The sequence below is a fragment of the Vespa crabro genome, chromosome 22 (genome assembly GCF_910589235.1).
Source record: "Vespa crabro chromosome 22, iyVesCrab1.2, whole genome shotgun sequence".
Lineage (NCBI taxonomy): Eukaryota > Metazoa > Arthropoda > Insecta > Hymenoptera > Vespidae > Vespa > Vespa crabro.
The window spans coordinates 3,521,753-3,536,200 of NC_060976.1; the positions used below are offsets into that span (position 1 = coordinate 3,521,753).

Sequence of the window (14,448 nt, forward strand, 5' to 3'; positions counted from 1 at the left end):
CTCTCTCTTTCTCTCTGGTGCTGCTACTCCGAAATTGCTTCTTAAATTCTACCGTGTAAAAAGGTATTTTTCTTATGGAAAAATCGGTCGGACGGAATTTAACACGGTCAACAGCAAGCGCATTTAGAAAACGGCTAAATGAAAAAAGAGAAAAAAGGAAAAGAAAGAAGAAGAAAAGGAAGAGAAAAAATAAAGGGAGAAGAACTTCGTTCTCACGTTATTTTTCTTTCTTTCTTTTTTTTTTTTTTTTTTTTTTTTTTTTTTTCATTTATTTTCTTTTCCTCATAATTTCATATACGCGCTCTAGCTTTATTCAAAAAGAAGACACGTCAATTTATTATCTCGTCGTTTGATTGCTGTTTATCGTTTTTCTTTCTCCTTCTTTTTTTGTTTTGTTTTCTTTTTTGTGTTTGTTTTTCTTTTTCTATTTTATTTTTGAGGACGGCACGAGCAGCTTTTTACTTGACAATCTTCGATGTACTTCATCGACGGACATGGACCTAGTCGTCTCCCCCCCCCCTCTCTCTCTCTCTCTCGATTCTCGATTATGATTAAGCGTACGCCTTTTAAACGTTCCCTACGACCATTAACGAGTTCGTTTTTCCTCCTTTTAATTTATTGCCGTGCTCCTGTCAGGGACGATATAGAGGACTTACCGGGATAATCGTTCACTGCCCACTCTGTCACGCGTACTTATTCTGAAACATGCAATCGAGAATAATCGTTGTTCCGTAATCTATAGTCAAGTGATTAGAGGCCTCTTCTTATATAGCTACTTTCTTTCAGCCCGGAGCTCTGCCGTGTCAAGATCATCTCCGTATATCTTTTCTTTTTTCTCTTTTATTCTTTCTTTCTTTCTTTTTGTTCTCTCTCTTTTTTTTTTTTATCATGCCTCCGAGCTTCGATCGGAATATCAATTTTAATTTCATACCTCGTAGGATCTAACACGCGGAAGAATGTTGGTGAATTAATCTAATACTAAATATAGTGAAAGAAAAAGATAGAGAAGGAGAGACAAAGAGAGAGAGAGAGAGAGAGAGAGAGAGAGAAATGATGAGAAGAATGAATAAAGGATGATCATTGATAAGACAAAATCATACCATCGAATATATTAGATATCATCTTCGTCTTATAAAAAATAAATCATTGGAAAGATCTAACTCGATCGATCTTACGGCCATATTGACTGCAGAGAAAAATTCTAATTGGTTCGGGCTAACTATAATATAATAGAGAATTTCGATGAAAAGACGAGGAGGGAGAGAGGGAGATAGAGAGGTAGGATTCGTTATTGAGATTTCATCGAAGATTTCTCGTATGCTTATTAGTCAATGGGCCGAAGCTAATACCTGCGTTCTATGAACACCTTCTGCGTAAAATGGAAAGGGAAAGAGAGATAGATAGATAGACAGACAGAGAGAGAGAGAGAGAGAGAGAGAGAGAGAGAGAGAGAATGAGAGGTATAGCCTCCAAAACACTCCTCGACTCACACCTGTTCCTCTTGTTTCGTGCCTTCGATCCCCCACGCGGTCAGGTAGACTGGTAGACGGGAGATCAGGTTAAAGAAACTGGATGATCTTCTTGCTGCCGCCGCCGCCGCCGCCACCGCCGCCATCGCCGCCGCCACTGCCACAGCCGTTGCTGCTGCTGTTGCAAGCATCGATCGAGTTTCGGTTTCGTCGATTCATCTCTACCTTCCTCGTAGCAGACACTAACAAAAGATCTCTCTCTCTCTGTCTCTGTCTCTCTCTTTTTCTGATAGCTTACCATCCTCTTTTTCCCTCTCCTTTTTCTCTTTCTTCTCCTTCCTCTTCTTCTCTACCTCTCATACATACTTAACCGTTCGTTCGAGGCAACCCGGCGACAAGTTTCCCATGCATCTTCCCACGGGCAACTTGATACACCCACGCGCATCGATTACCTCTCAAATCGCTCGAAAAATCGACGAAATCGAAGTTCTTTCATCGATATTTTATCATCCTCCCTTATTAAGAGAATAAAAGATTTAGAACGATCGAATTGTACCTATCCATATTTATCGGCGAATTCTTGGATATATTTACTACTTTTTTCTTATTTCTTCCTTTTATTTTTTCTATATATATATATATATATATTTATATGTTAATTAAGGACCCGCGAAGAATTCTTTGATATAATTAAAAAAGATCCGTAGGAGGTACGAAGAAAAATATTACGGGAGGATAATAGCGAGGTGACCATTCGAAATCGCTCGCGAGGCTTGATTTAAAACTTTTCTGGTCTCGATTCGAAGTAAGGGTATATGCGTTTGTGTGTATGCACCCGTATATATGTATATGTGCGAAAAAAAGAGAAGAAGCGAGAGAGAGAGAGAAAGAGAAGGAATAACATCCCACGCGGAGTTTTTAATTATTTGGGTAATTTGTGGACGATCCAGGGTTCTTTGAGAGATACAGACGGACAGCCTTGCCGATGGGGCCGAGTGGGTAGCAAATAATATTAAGTATAGGCTTCTCTAACAACGAACGAAGAGAGAGGGAGAGTGAGAGAAAGAGTGAAAGAGAGAGAGAGAGAGAGAGAGAGAGAGAGAAAGAGAGAGTTGGCTCGAAGATTGTGCCCTGTGTTTCACGCACACATACACGGGAGACACATCGAAACTCTGTGCATTTATGGATCTGTATATGTTCGCGAGAATGACCGTGCTCCGCTACACACGCGAACACGCCGCGCAAATCTTCTACGGCATAAAATTAAATGGTATTCGGCAGGTCTATTCCACTTCAGGTCCAGGTAGCGGCCACTGGTAATTACTACCTACGACTTAGGCTCAAAGATGAAACGAAAGGTCCGAAAGATTTTTGAAAGCAAAATCTCGCGTCAGTTGTGTTCTTCTCCTTTTCCTCCTCCTCTGCTTTTTTTTTTTATTATATTTTTCGTCCTTTTTCCTCCTCTTTTTCCTTTTTTTTCTTTTTCTTTTTTCTTTTTGTTTTTTTTTTTTTTTTTTTTGTTAATCTTTTTTCCTCTTCTCTTCTTCATCATCATCTTTTTCTTGTTCTTCCTTCGTCTTCCTTGGAGTATACCATTTTTTTTCTCGAATTTTTCTTTCGTCGTACATACGATGAGAATTTCGCATAGCGAAAAGTTTTACAAATTCAAATTCCCATATTCCCGGTAATCTACTTTAAATTGAGGTGTCAGGTCGCTTGTGCATCATTAACGTTATCCTTGTGTTAGAAACGTCGTTGTAACTCGACGTGGTCATCGTTAAGATTACAGCTCGGCTTAGTTAGAGACTGATTATAACGATGCTTTAATAGCAGGTTCTTATTTAATCGTGTAATTACACATACAAGGGTCGACATATAAAATGCAGAAGGAGGAAAAGGTGTAAGACCTTTCCTGTTTTTTTTTATCTTTTCTTTTTCTTTTCTCCGTTTTCCTTTTTCCTCTTTATTTTCCTTCACCTTTATAAGAAAAGAATGTTACATCGAACGATTTATCCTTGGAGACTTAATCTCCACAATTTCTTTCTCGATGAAAAATTATCGATCTGTGTTATCGATTAATCTCCTAAAAAAGAAAAAAAAAGAAAAAAAGAAAAAACAAAAAAAGAAATTGCAAAGATTGTCAAAGTGTAAGCGAGCAATAAAAGATGCACAGCTCTTTCACGGTTTGCTTTTACGAGCTGTTTCATAATTTACCATCCCATTTCTTTCTTCGTTTCTTTCTTTTTCTCTTTTTTTCTCTTTTTTTTCTCTTCCTTTTAAAGTATAACTTTAACACTTTTTTTCCTTTTCTTTTCCTACATTATTCCAAACGTTATAATACATAGCAAGCGGTCTTATAAATTATGGGACACTCCGTGTAATTACTTGTAACTGATAATTACGTATTTACATAATTATGTATGTGTGTATGAACGCGTGTATATACATATACACACACACACACACACACACATATATATATATATATATACCTACATATTCCACACACACACACACACATATATATTTTCTCTCTTCTATTAAGTACTCGTTTAACGGTGCTAATTAGATCGACGATAACAATCGTTACAGCATGACGACATTTAACTATTAAAGAACACCCTTTCAACGAGCTAAGTTGCGAGTATACAATTTTAAGCTTTTTAACATCGATCAGTAAGGTATATAATTTTACGAGGAGCGTAATGGCATTTAATGTTAGTTTTTTCTTCGTTATCAAATTGAACGTGATAAGGAAGAAAAAAGAAAACTGTCTTTATTTGTCGTTCGTTTATATTCTTTCTTTCACTTTTCTTTTCTTTTCTTTTCCTTTCGGGTTCCTTCTTTGGTCGTTTTCAGAACGGATAGAAAATCGAAGGAAAGGGAAGAGAAGTTGGCGGACACGGTAGAGTTGTTTCTAAGTATGAACCAAGGCAATACGAATTATTCGTATTAACTCCCGACAGAAGCGCGGCGTATATAAAAGTGGCCTGTGCAACTAGGTATGGCTCGCTGCGTCTTGGCTATGCGGAAAGGAAAGCCAACAACCAACGTGCATCGTCTTCTCTTGCGAACCGACGACGAAAGACGATGCGCTTTTGTGCGCGCGAGCGAGCGAGCAAGTACACACGCGCACAAACATTTGCGCGTTAGTACAGAGAATGCAGGTAAAAGAGTCAACAGAGGTTAACATGTTAGATCGTAAAATCTTAAAATAGAGATCGGACAATTTTTTATCTTTTTTTTTCTTCTTTCGTTTTTTGGAGATCTTTATTTTCTTTTTTTTTTTTTTTTTTGTGAGATCTTTCCTTTCCGAAATCGATTTCATTTTTGTTTTAGCTTTTCAAACGTTTATTACTTCCGACCGGATTTAGATTTCTATTGTCTTAGCGATCGTACGTCTATACGTATGTCCGTCTTTGTGTATGTATATGCATGCGCGCGCGCGTGTGTGTGTTTATATATATCATTGAAACGAAGCAGACAAGACGATTGTTCCAAAGTGGAAGGTGCGGCACATCGAATAGAAAGAGCTCGCTAATACGAGGTGTCCAACATTTATTAAAGCTCGACTCTCGGCATTCGAAAGACTTCAATTATCGTTGGGTGGCGGTCGAGGATACCAGAGCCATGTGGGAAAGTTACTAGATATTACTACTTTGGTCGATGCCCACGTATTTCTCGTATATACATATTTACGTCTAACGATTTCCTAGATTTCTCATCGGACAACGCATTCGTACTTTTCCTTGAACTAGACTTATAATCTATTACCATGACGTATACGCATAATAATTTTTATGTACAAGCAGTAGTAGTAGCAGTATCAGTAATAGTAATAATAATAATAATAATAATAATAATAATAATAATAATAATAATAATAGTAATAGTAATAGTGTTGGATAAAAGATAAACGTGGCATGCAGAAGAAGAGAGAATTTAGAAGTCAATCAGCGTAAATCATATTTAGACAAATTACTTAAAGGCTAAGAACTTAAGGAACCAACGGGGGCTTTTGGGTTGCGAACGCAACCGTCGTATAAGTTATTACGTTGGAAATACAATAAAACTTTCATTGCGTCGTAAAATCGTCGTGGAAAAGAAAGGATAGGTTGGTTGAGAATTGTACATACACGGTCACGGGCATGGACCCGTCGACAGTAAGTGTTATCCTTTGCCTTTGTCTCCTCTAAGGATTCATTTCCCGTAAATTTCGTACCATTGATCCGTACGACGGAACTGATGGTAATAAGGATAAACAATGTCGATTATATCGTTCGAATGAGAAGAATACGCGTTGTGCATCGACGCGTGCTGGTGTTGTGTTCGTTTAACATACAAGAATAAGACAAAGAAAGAGAGAGAGAGAGAGAGAAAGTGAATGATACGTATTTCTATGCGTTTTAGATACAAGTATATTTCATGTGGTTAGAAAGCAACCGATAAATCGTACGATTTCGTGCGGAGCGAAAAATTTGCGGAGGCGAACGTCGGGTATTTTAGTTTTTTTTATTGTTTTTTCTTTTTTTTTTTCATTCCTCTTTTCTTTTTTGTAAGATTCGACTCGGAGCGAGTTGAGAGGAGTACCGTTTCTAAGGGAAAAGAAAGGATGAAAGTAGAAACAAAGGGGGTATATGTATCTACGATTTACGTATATGTAGATATGTATCTGTTTGTGACTATGTGTGTGTGTGTGTGTGTATGTGTTTCCGATCGATGCACTTTCAGTACGCGTTGGTGGGTATAAAAGAGCTTTATCGTTCGGATTAATCCGTTCTTACGCGTGGAAAGACGAAGGAAGAAGAAGGTACACGACGGCCATTGTCTTGGCGCGTGAGAAAGACACGAAATCAGGATCGTCCTCTAAAAAATTCCGATCTCGTATATTTCGACGAGGGATGCTTCGAATCGAAGATTTGCGCATGGCCGACCATTCCTTTAGATCGTTCACTGAACTTTCCGAGAAAAAAGGAAAAAGAAAAAAACAAAAAAAAGGAAAGAAAAAGATAAAGGTACCTCGTAGAAAAAGTTCGAATAGTAAGGATATATATATATATATGTTAATCAACGAACTATGATTGCTTATCTGTAAAATAATTTCAAGGAAAGTACAAATGCGTGATAGAAGGAAGTCGACCGGAATATCATTTGAATTTCTATATATTTCTAATATTAATTTAAAATGTAAATTCGCGCGAGTCATGAAATTCCACAAAGTACTTCCGCTCGAAACGATCCTCTCTCTCTCTCTCTCTCTCTCTCTCTCTCTCTCTCTCTCTCTCTCTCTCTCTCTTCAATTTCACGCGTTCTCGCGAGCTGACCTGTGCAAACGCGGCGGCGCGACGTTCAAGCAAACTCCCATCATCTTCGTCTTCCGCTGTCGAGTGTGCGTTTACTCGCTCTTTTCGGAGGCAGAAGGAGGCAGAAAGAGGCAGAAGGAGGCCTCCGAATAGCCGTGACTCTTCAACTAATAAAACGTCGTGAGTAAGAGAGAGAGAGAGAGAGAGAGAGAGAGAGAGAGAGAGAGAGAAAAAGACGCGTTACATCGTCGTTCGCTTTCCAAACAAGCGAATCCCATTCTCCTCCAGCTCGTCCTTTCTCATTCTCTCTTTTCCCTCTTCTCTCTCTCTCTCTCTCTCTCTCTCTCTCTCTCTCTCTCTCTCTCTCTCTCTCTCTCTCTCTCTCTCTGTCTCTCTCTCTGTCTCTCTCTCTTTCTCTTTTTGCTTCGCTCGAAGGATGAGAGGAGCTCGAAGTGAATTTACTGCAAGTTGTCTCTTCTCGTAAACGCGGGAAAGAAGAAGGCACGGTGAGGACGATTCGTATCGTACCTATGTACGTATGTATGTACGCAACTAAGTACGTACGACCAATAACAAGGCTTAACAAAGAGACTTATCCACACAAAGATATAATACGTGGGCGAGGATGATTAATTCAAAGAAAATTATTTCTTTTCATCGATATAATGGAGAAAGGAATAACAAATTTTATCATCAGATATATATATATATATATGTGTGTGTGTGTGTGTGTGTGTGTGTGTATAAGCTTTTCATGACGTAAAAGGCAGGAAAGAAGATATTATAATTTTTTCCCGCGAGATTATTTTAAAATCCATTGAATTATAAAAGGACACATTAATTATTATAAAAATAATATAATTAGTAAATGAAAAATCTAGATCAGGACTGTCTCATTATATTTCTACTGTCGTTTCTTAATTAACTGTAACATTTAATTCTCACGATATATTTAATCCGATTGCTTGCATGAAATATATTTCAGAGGATTGTATCACGTTGTTATCGAAAAGAGAGAGAAAAGGAATGAAAGAAAAGAAAAGAAAAAAAGAAAAAGAAGAAAAAGGAAAAAGGGAATAAAAAAAGAAAGAAAAAAAATACGGAGAAAAATAATAAAGACAAAAGAAGATGGATGATACTCGAAGAAGAGACTTTCGTATTATGTTATGGCGTGAGAGAGAAAGAGAAAGAGAAAGAGAAAGAGAGAGAGAGAGAAAGAGAGAGAGAGGTTGCTTAGGAGTCGATAAGGTCTCGATTGCAATGCGAATCCTTGATAAATACAAACAACTACGATTGTCTGTATACCATTCGTGATGCAGTGGTCGTGGATGAACGAGTGAGAAGGAGTAGTGTGTATGTGTGAGAGAGAGAGAGAGAGAGGGAATCGCGACGAAGGATAGATATACCCGAGAGCGCTTCTCTATTGCTACTTTACTAAGTAAGTCGCGAAAATGTCACTAACGCCCGACAAGAGCCACTTATATAACGACGTATAAGAAGGAGGAAGAGCGTTATGGAAAGCAAAGGCCAGCAGACGATCCTTTCTGCGCTTTCTACCTTCGATCTTACTCTCTTACGGTAATTACGTAGACCTCTTCGTGCAGCTCGTCCATGCACGCTCGTGATTTCTACGTTCGTACGTTCTTTAAGTCTACATACGTTCTTATACTGATATACAAGTACACACGCAAACACACATATACAGACACACACACACACACACACACACACACAGAGAGAAATGTAATAAGCATACAAGCAAAATACATACGAGGCATATAGCGTATCGGAGTACTATATACGAATCGACGTTCGGTATCGGTATGCGTTTTGTATGCACGCGCACGAAAATATTACGATCGTCTTTCGAAATCGTGATTCTTCGATTTCCTTCTTCTTCTCTTTTTTTCTTTTTTTTTTTTTTTTTACTCCCTTTTATCACGTTGAATCATTAACATTGATTATCGAGGGAATTTCTTGTTTTTTTTTTTTTTTTTTTTTCAATCTATTAATATCCCTACGCAGAAATAATATTTTTTATATTATATTTTTATCCTATCGCATATATTTTGTTGTGCGAGAGTGAAGAAATCTTTAGAAATCGTTTTAATATGAAATGAATTGTTTGTCGAAATAATGAATATCGTATGTTTTTCTTTAATTAAGTTTGTCATTGTTTTTTGTTAATTTAGTCGACAACCGGGAGTGGATTCTTCGAGGTGCAGATCCTCTCGTTGACGAACAACAGGGGCACCCTGGTGGACGGCAGGTGTTGCGGCGGGGGTGGGGGAGATGGAAAAGGTGGCTTACCACCATGCACGACCTCCTGTTCAACGGCCTTCTGGTTATGCCTGAAGGAATATCAGTCGAATGTCACTGCCATAGGCTCCTGTAGCTTTGGCAACGTATCTAGTCACGCCCTCGGTCAGAACACCTTCACCCTCACCGAACCTGTCACCTTGCAACTGCACTTCACCTTTCGATGGACCGTAAGTGTCGATTCTTTTCTTCCTTTTTTCTTTTTTTTTTTTTTTGTCTTTCTTCGTTTTATTTTTAATGTCTGTATGTACGAAAAAAAAAAAAAAAAATATAAATAAATAAATAAATAAATTTGTAATATGCAGAAGGAGTTTAACTCTACGTTTAACGTACAAATACATCATTTTTATTTTTCTTCTTATAACGCATATTGAATTAAAACGATACGAATGATAAATTCAATTTTGTCAGATTTAAATGTTGAAATTCTTTCGTAATTACTATCACAATTATTTCACCTATACGGTAACGCGCAAATCTTTTGCCATTTATCTCGTTTCGACTGATATTCTTTGACGGAAGCAATTACCGTTAGTTCGAGATTATAAACCAGGAAAGAAAGGAAAAAAATTCCAACGGCGGTGGCGGCGTCTCGGCGTTGGTGTAAGCGTGCGGCATTTGACGCGCGCGTAAAAATTCACAAGGAGTTAAGTACTCGTAAGAAATTAAAGAGAGATTGGTGAAAGATAGAAAGGAAGGGAGAGGGGGAGAGTTCATTAGCCGTGATTAATTTCGTTCTTGGTGTCATCGTATCCCGTTTGATCCTACTGTCAAAGAAGCTGAGGATATCAAAGAGTTACGGAGATTTTGCTCGACGGATGAAGCCATAACGAGAGAAACGAACCTCGGCATCTTGGTTTATTCTTTAGGAACTTCAAAAACGTCGGATGAGAGAATCATTTATCATTAAAGTCGTTATAGAAGAGCATATCCTTCTCTCTTTTTCTTTCACTTTTTAAAGTCGACCGCGTCTCACCATTTTATTCTTTCGCTGGATGCTCGAGCGAAATTACGTGCTGTATATTATTCATAAAATCATTGAAAAATCGACGAAAGATGAAGGATGAAGAAAAAGAAAAGAAGAAGAACAAAAAATAAAGAAAAAATAAAATGTCTTTGTCTACGATTAATAAACGAAGAGTTAAAACGTACGTTCATTATTTTCGAACGAACGTTCCGCAATTCCTTCATTACGAGCTAAAGCAAATTTGTCTATTATCGATTCCTTTGTCGATTCAAAGTCGTGTACCAAACGATATGAGAGGGAGAGGAGGAGAGGGTTATCGAATCCAAAGGGATTTCCGGTCTGTTGCCTTTCCATCCATGAATTGTACGAGAACTCTCTTTCTCTCTCTCTCTCTCTCTCTCTATCTTTCTCTCTTTCTTTCATTCTCTTTTTTTTCTCGTCGAGATTCCAGTTCGGTTCCAGTCGCTTGGCAACACCTCACCTCTCGCTTTTCTTCTTATTCTTTCACGTCTTTCTTCTTCTTCTTCTTCTTCTTCGCGCTGACCTCTTCAAAACGATTGTTCACCCTCGTTCGTAGATCGTATCTCTCATATTTCGAAGCACACGAACCCCTCTCTCGAAGCCGATTACGAGATGCGAAAAGGATCGAGAAGTCGAGCGAGAACTCTCGATTCTTTTTTTATAATAGACGTAGTAAATAAAATGCCTTTAAAAAGAAAGAGACGCGACTAGGAGGATGCTTTACAAAAGGGAATTATCAGAATGAATTCTGACGATACCGAAGTATCTTGATAAGATTCTTTGAAAAATAATAATAAAAAGAAAGAATTAATATTTTAGATGAAAAACTTTTTATATTTGATAATACGAAAAAAATTCAATAGAAATTGCTCGATTTAATGTGTGTGTGTGTGTGTGTGCGTGTATGCGTGTGTGAGAGAAAAAGAGAGTTATTAATAATTCTGTTATTTTCTTTTCTTTCTTTTTTCTTTTCTTTTCTCCTTTTTTTTTTTCACGACGTTTCCTCTTCCTGGAACAATTTGTTGACTAATTAGCAAGAAACCCACGGTTTCGTGCGTCTTACGGTTTTTCGGTTCAGGTTCGAGAGACGAAACGCTCGAGCTTTCAAGAAGAAAACATCTCTTCTCGGCTCGGCGAACAAGCATGACGACGTGATTCCTTCTTAAGAGGTATACACACGACGAAGTTTTCGAGGACCCTCATCCTCTGACGGGGTCCTAACGGACCGAACGATCTTATATTCATGTATGTATATATATATATATATATATATATATATATATATATATATACGTATGTATATACATATATGTATACATACGCGAATGCATTAAACGTTAAAACACACTCGCGCTCGTCCGAACCACTCTTCGTCCTTTGGATTGTTTGAAGAGCCACTGGCTCGTGTTTGTATATTTCATAACCCGCTCGCGAGGTTCTAAGAGGGGCCTCATACGGCCCGTTTTCCGCGGCCCATGACAAAGGGTGGCTGCCTAGACTCTCATGCGTCTATGTATATGCATGTTACTCTCTCTCTCTCTCTCTCTCTCTCTCTCTCTCTTTTCTTTCTTTCTTCTTTTTCATTTTTCTTTTCTACTTCTTTTTTCTTCTCTTGGTACTTCGGTCTCTCGACAATTCACGGGAGCATAAACAGAGAACCCTTTAAATTGCTTCCTTTCCGTCGAGAAATTTCTTCTCTATATGAGTTTCAGTCGAGATTAGAGAGAGAAAACGTTCGGAGAACGTTTACATTTCGACTATTAATTCGATTATGAAACTGGCCGTGGTTGGAATATTTAAAAAAGGAAAAGAAAAAGAAAAGAAATAAGAAAATAAATAGAAGAAGGAGAAAAAGAAAAAATAAGATCGGTATCATAACATGGGATATCGTGGGTTAATACGTAAATGCGTGAGTGCGTGCACGCCTGAGTGTGCGTGTGAACGCGCATACATGTTCATTCGGGCTTAACCTTTGTCTCTTTTCATATTAGATAATGATTATATAAATAGCCTTTCGTAATTCGAGTAAGTATTAAGCAATTAATATTTCGATCCGGTTTGGATATTCTTGAATTATAAATATATGGTATTTGTACGAATTTCTCAGCGATTATATTTTCTCTCTCTCTCTCTCTCTTTCTCTCTTTGAAAAAAAAAAAAAGAAAAACCGTAGATGTTTGTCTTTCGAGAGAAATTAAACTTGAATACGCGTGGAAACGATAAAAGCTTAGATATACGCTTCGTCATCTATCTTCCGTGTGCTTGGTAATAACTATGAAACCATTTTCAGGAAAGTGGCCAACACGAAAAACGGTAAAGTCTGACTTTCATCGCTTGCGGATAATTCCGTCATTACCGTCTCTGATGATTGAATACGGTATATATAATCTCTCATTCTCTTCTTCTCCTTCTCTTCTTCTTTTTCTTCTTCTTCTTCTTCTACCGACCAAATGGATTTTACGAATCTTCTTGAAGGCATTATCTTTGAAAGAGTGCCACCTGCATTATGTCTCTTGAGTATACCAAAGCTTCCGTTGTTTCTCTCTCTCTCTCTCTCTCTCTCTCTTTCATACATAATTAAATACATACATACCTACATAGACCGAGTGTCTAAACAAAAGAAAAGATTCCGTCAACGTACGATTGTCGAAGAAAATCGATGGGAAATATATAAACGAGTCGATTCAATTGGAACGAGGATAGATGACATTGGCATCGCATCGACTCTCGTTCAAGATCGAAAATGTTAAAGGAGAAACGTTTAATCGGCCTCGTGTCTGACCATTAACGCCGTTCACCACTGCACGGCCAATTTCGCACGCGAGATACATCGGCTCCTTGTCGTTTATTGCCGCACGCAATGATCGCCATCTCGCTTGTATATAAGAGAGAGAGAGAGAGAGAGAGAGAGAGAGAGAGAGAGAGGGAGAGAGAGAGAGAGAGAGAGAGGATCATTGCCTTAACGGCTATTTCAATCTCGTCTCGAAATTACCGTCTCACGTAATGCGAAAGAATAGCTATATACGTATCTATAGATCCATAGCTATATATATATATGTGTGTGTGTGTGTATGTATGAGTATATAGATGGGATATACCTACATATATACACATACGTTTATCGACCGTTAAGCAGCCGCGGTCGTAGCAGTAAGATCTGTCCGTCCATCCTGGGAGAGAAAGAATTTCGGTAAAGCGCCGTCTAACGTTCCTTCTTACTTTGGCCATTTGCATTTGCCTCCTCTTCCAACTTTCACCGATTCCAACTTCGATAGGAGAAATATACGAGCGTACGGAGGAAGGAACGAGCATCTCTTTTCACGGTTTCTGTTCCTAATGGCACAGGAAACGATCTGCGAGAGCGTCTACCCGCGAGACTTTGCACAATCCCAGGCACGTTAGTGGCTTCTCTCTCATTGCTATGTGTGTATGCGCGTGTAGATTGTACGTATACTATGGTGTCGATGCCTCTCTCTCTCTCTCTCTCTCTCTCTCTCTCTCTCTCTCTCTCTCTCTTTTTAGTACGCGCGTGTACCTTCAAGGAGCACAGCATGTACATGCTTCTCATATCTCCTTTCTCCCGTGCGCATCTCCTCTCCTCGAGTAGGTAACGTCGTCAGGCATCTCTTTCTGTCTTCTTCTATGGCGCTCCTTCGACGTGCTTCTGTCCCCCTCCTTTACCATGCCATCTTTGTCTTTGCTCCTTCGTCTCTCGATGATTTACTCTCTTCTTCTCCCTGGCGACGTAGCTTCTTCGTTCGAGCATTGCCAATGCGGTCCGTGAACTCTGTTCTATGTACACACGTAGAAACGATGGAAATGTGTGTGGGTGCCACGTACGTTTCTCGTTATATTATCACTACGTGAGTCTGATGCGGGCGCTTTTATCAATGGCCGAGACGTCACGCTCGTTTGACGTATCTCTGTAACTTGTTGGTATATACCAATATACCGTATAACTATTTGTGTATATGTATATATATATATATAGATATGCGTGTGTGTGTGTGTGTGCGTGCGCGTACGCCTAGACGTATGTGTATGTTTGTTTATGTGCATTTATCTATTGTGCATGCTTGTGAAATTTAGAACTGGTTATTACCATGAATTATTGGACAATCGTATTTGAAAATTTATTGAATTGATCATTCTCGAATCGAATATGGTCGAAATAGTTTGTCGATTCTTTTTCTCTCTTCTTTTTTTTCTTTTTTTTTCTTTTTTTTTTTCTTTTTTTTTTTTGATAGGAATAGTTAAAACATAAAATATATTCGTGAATTATTTTTCCATGCTCTTTCAAAGTCGAGTAAAATGCTAGCTCTAAACGTGCATGCACTTTTTTTTTCTACATGTAAGTTCTTTTTATGAT

General features: G+C 38.4%; 1 protein-coding gene across 2 annotated transcripts in view; it reads left to right on the plus strand.

The window, feature by feature from the left end:
- Positions 1–14,448, plus strand: part of LOC124431605 (protein jagged-2) — a 44,217-nt gene that overhangs the window by 9,611 nt on the left and 20,158 nt on the right. For both annotated transcript variants that reach the window (XM_046979699.1, XM_046979698.1), the window contains exon 2: positions 8,965–9,261. In XM_046979699.1, coding sequence (XP_046835655.1) covers positions 8,965–9,261 — 297 coding nt within the window. The remainder of the gene's footprint in view (positions 1–8,964; positions 9,262–14,448) is intronic.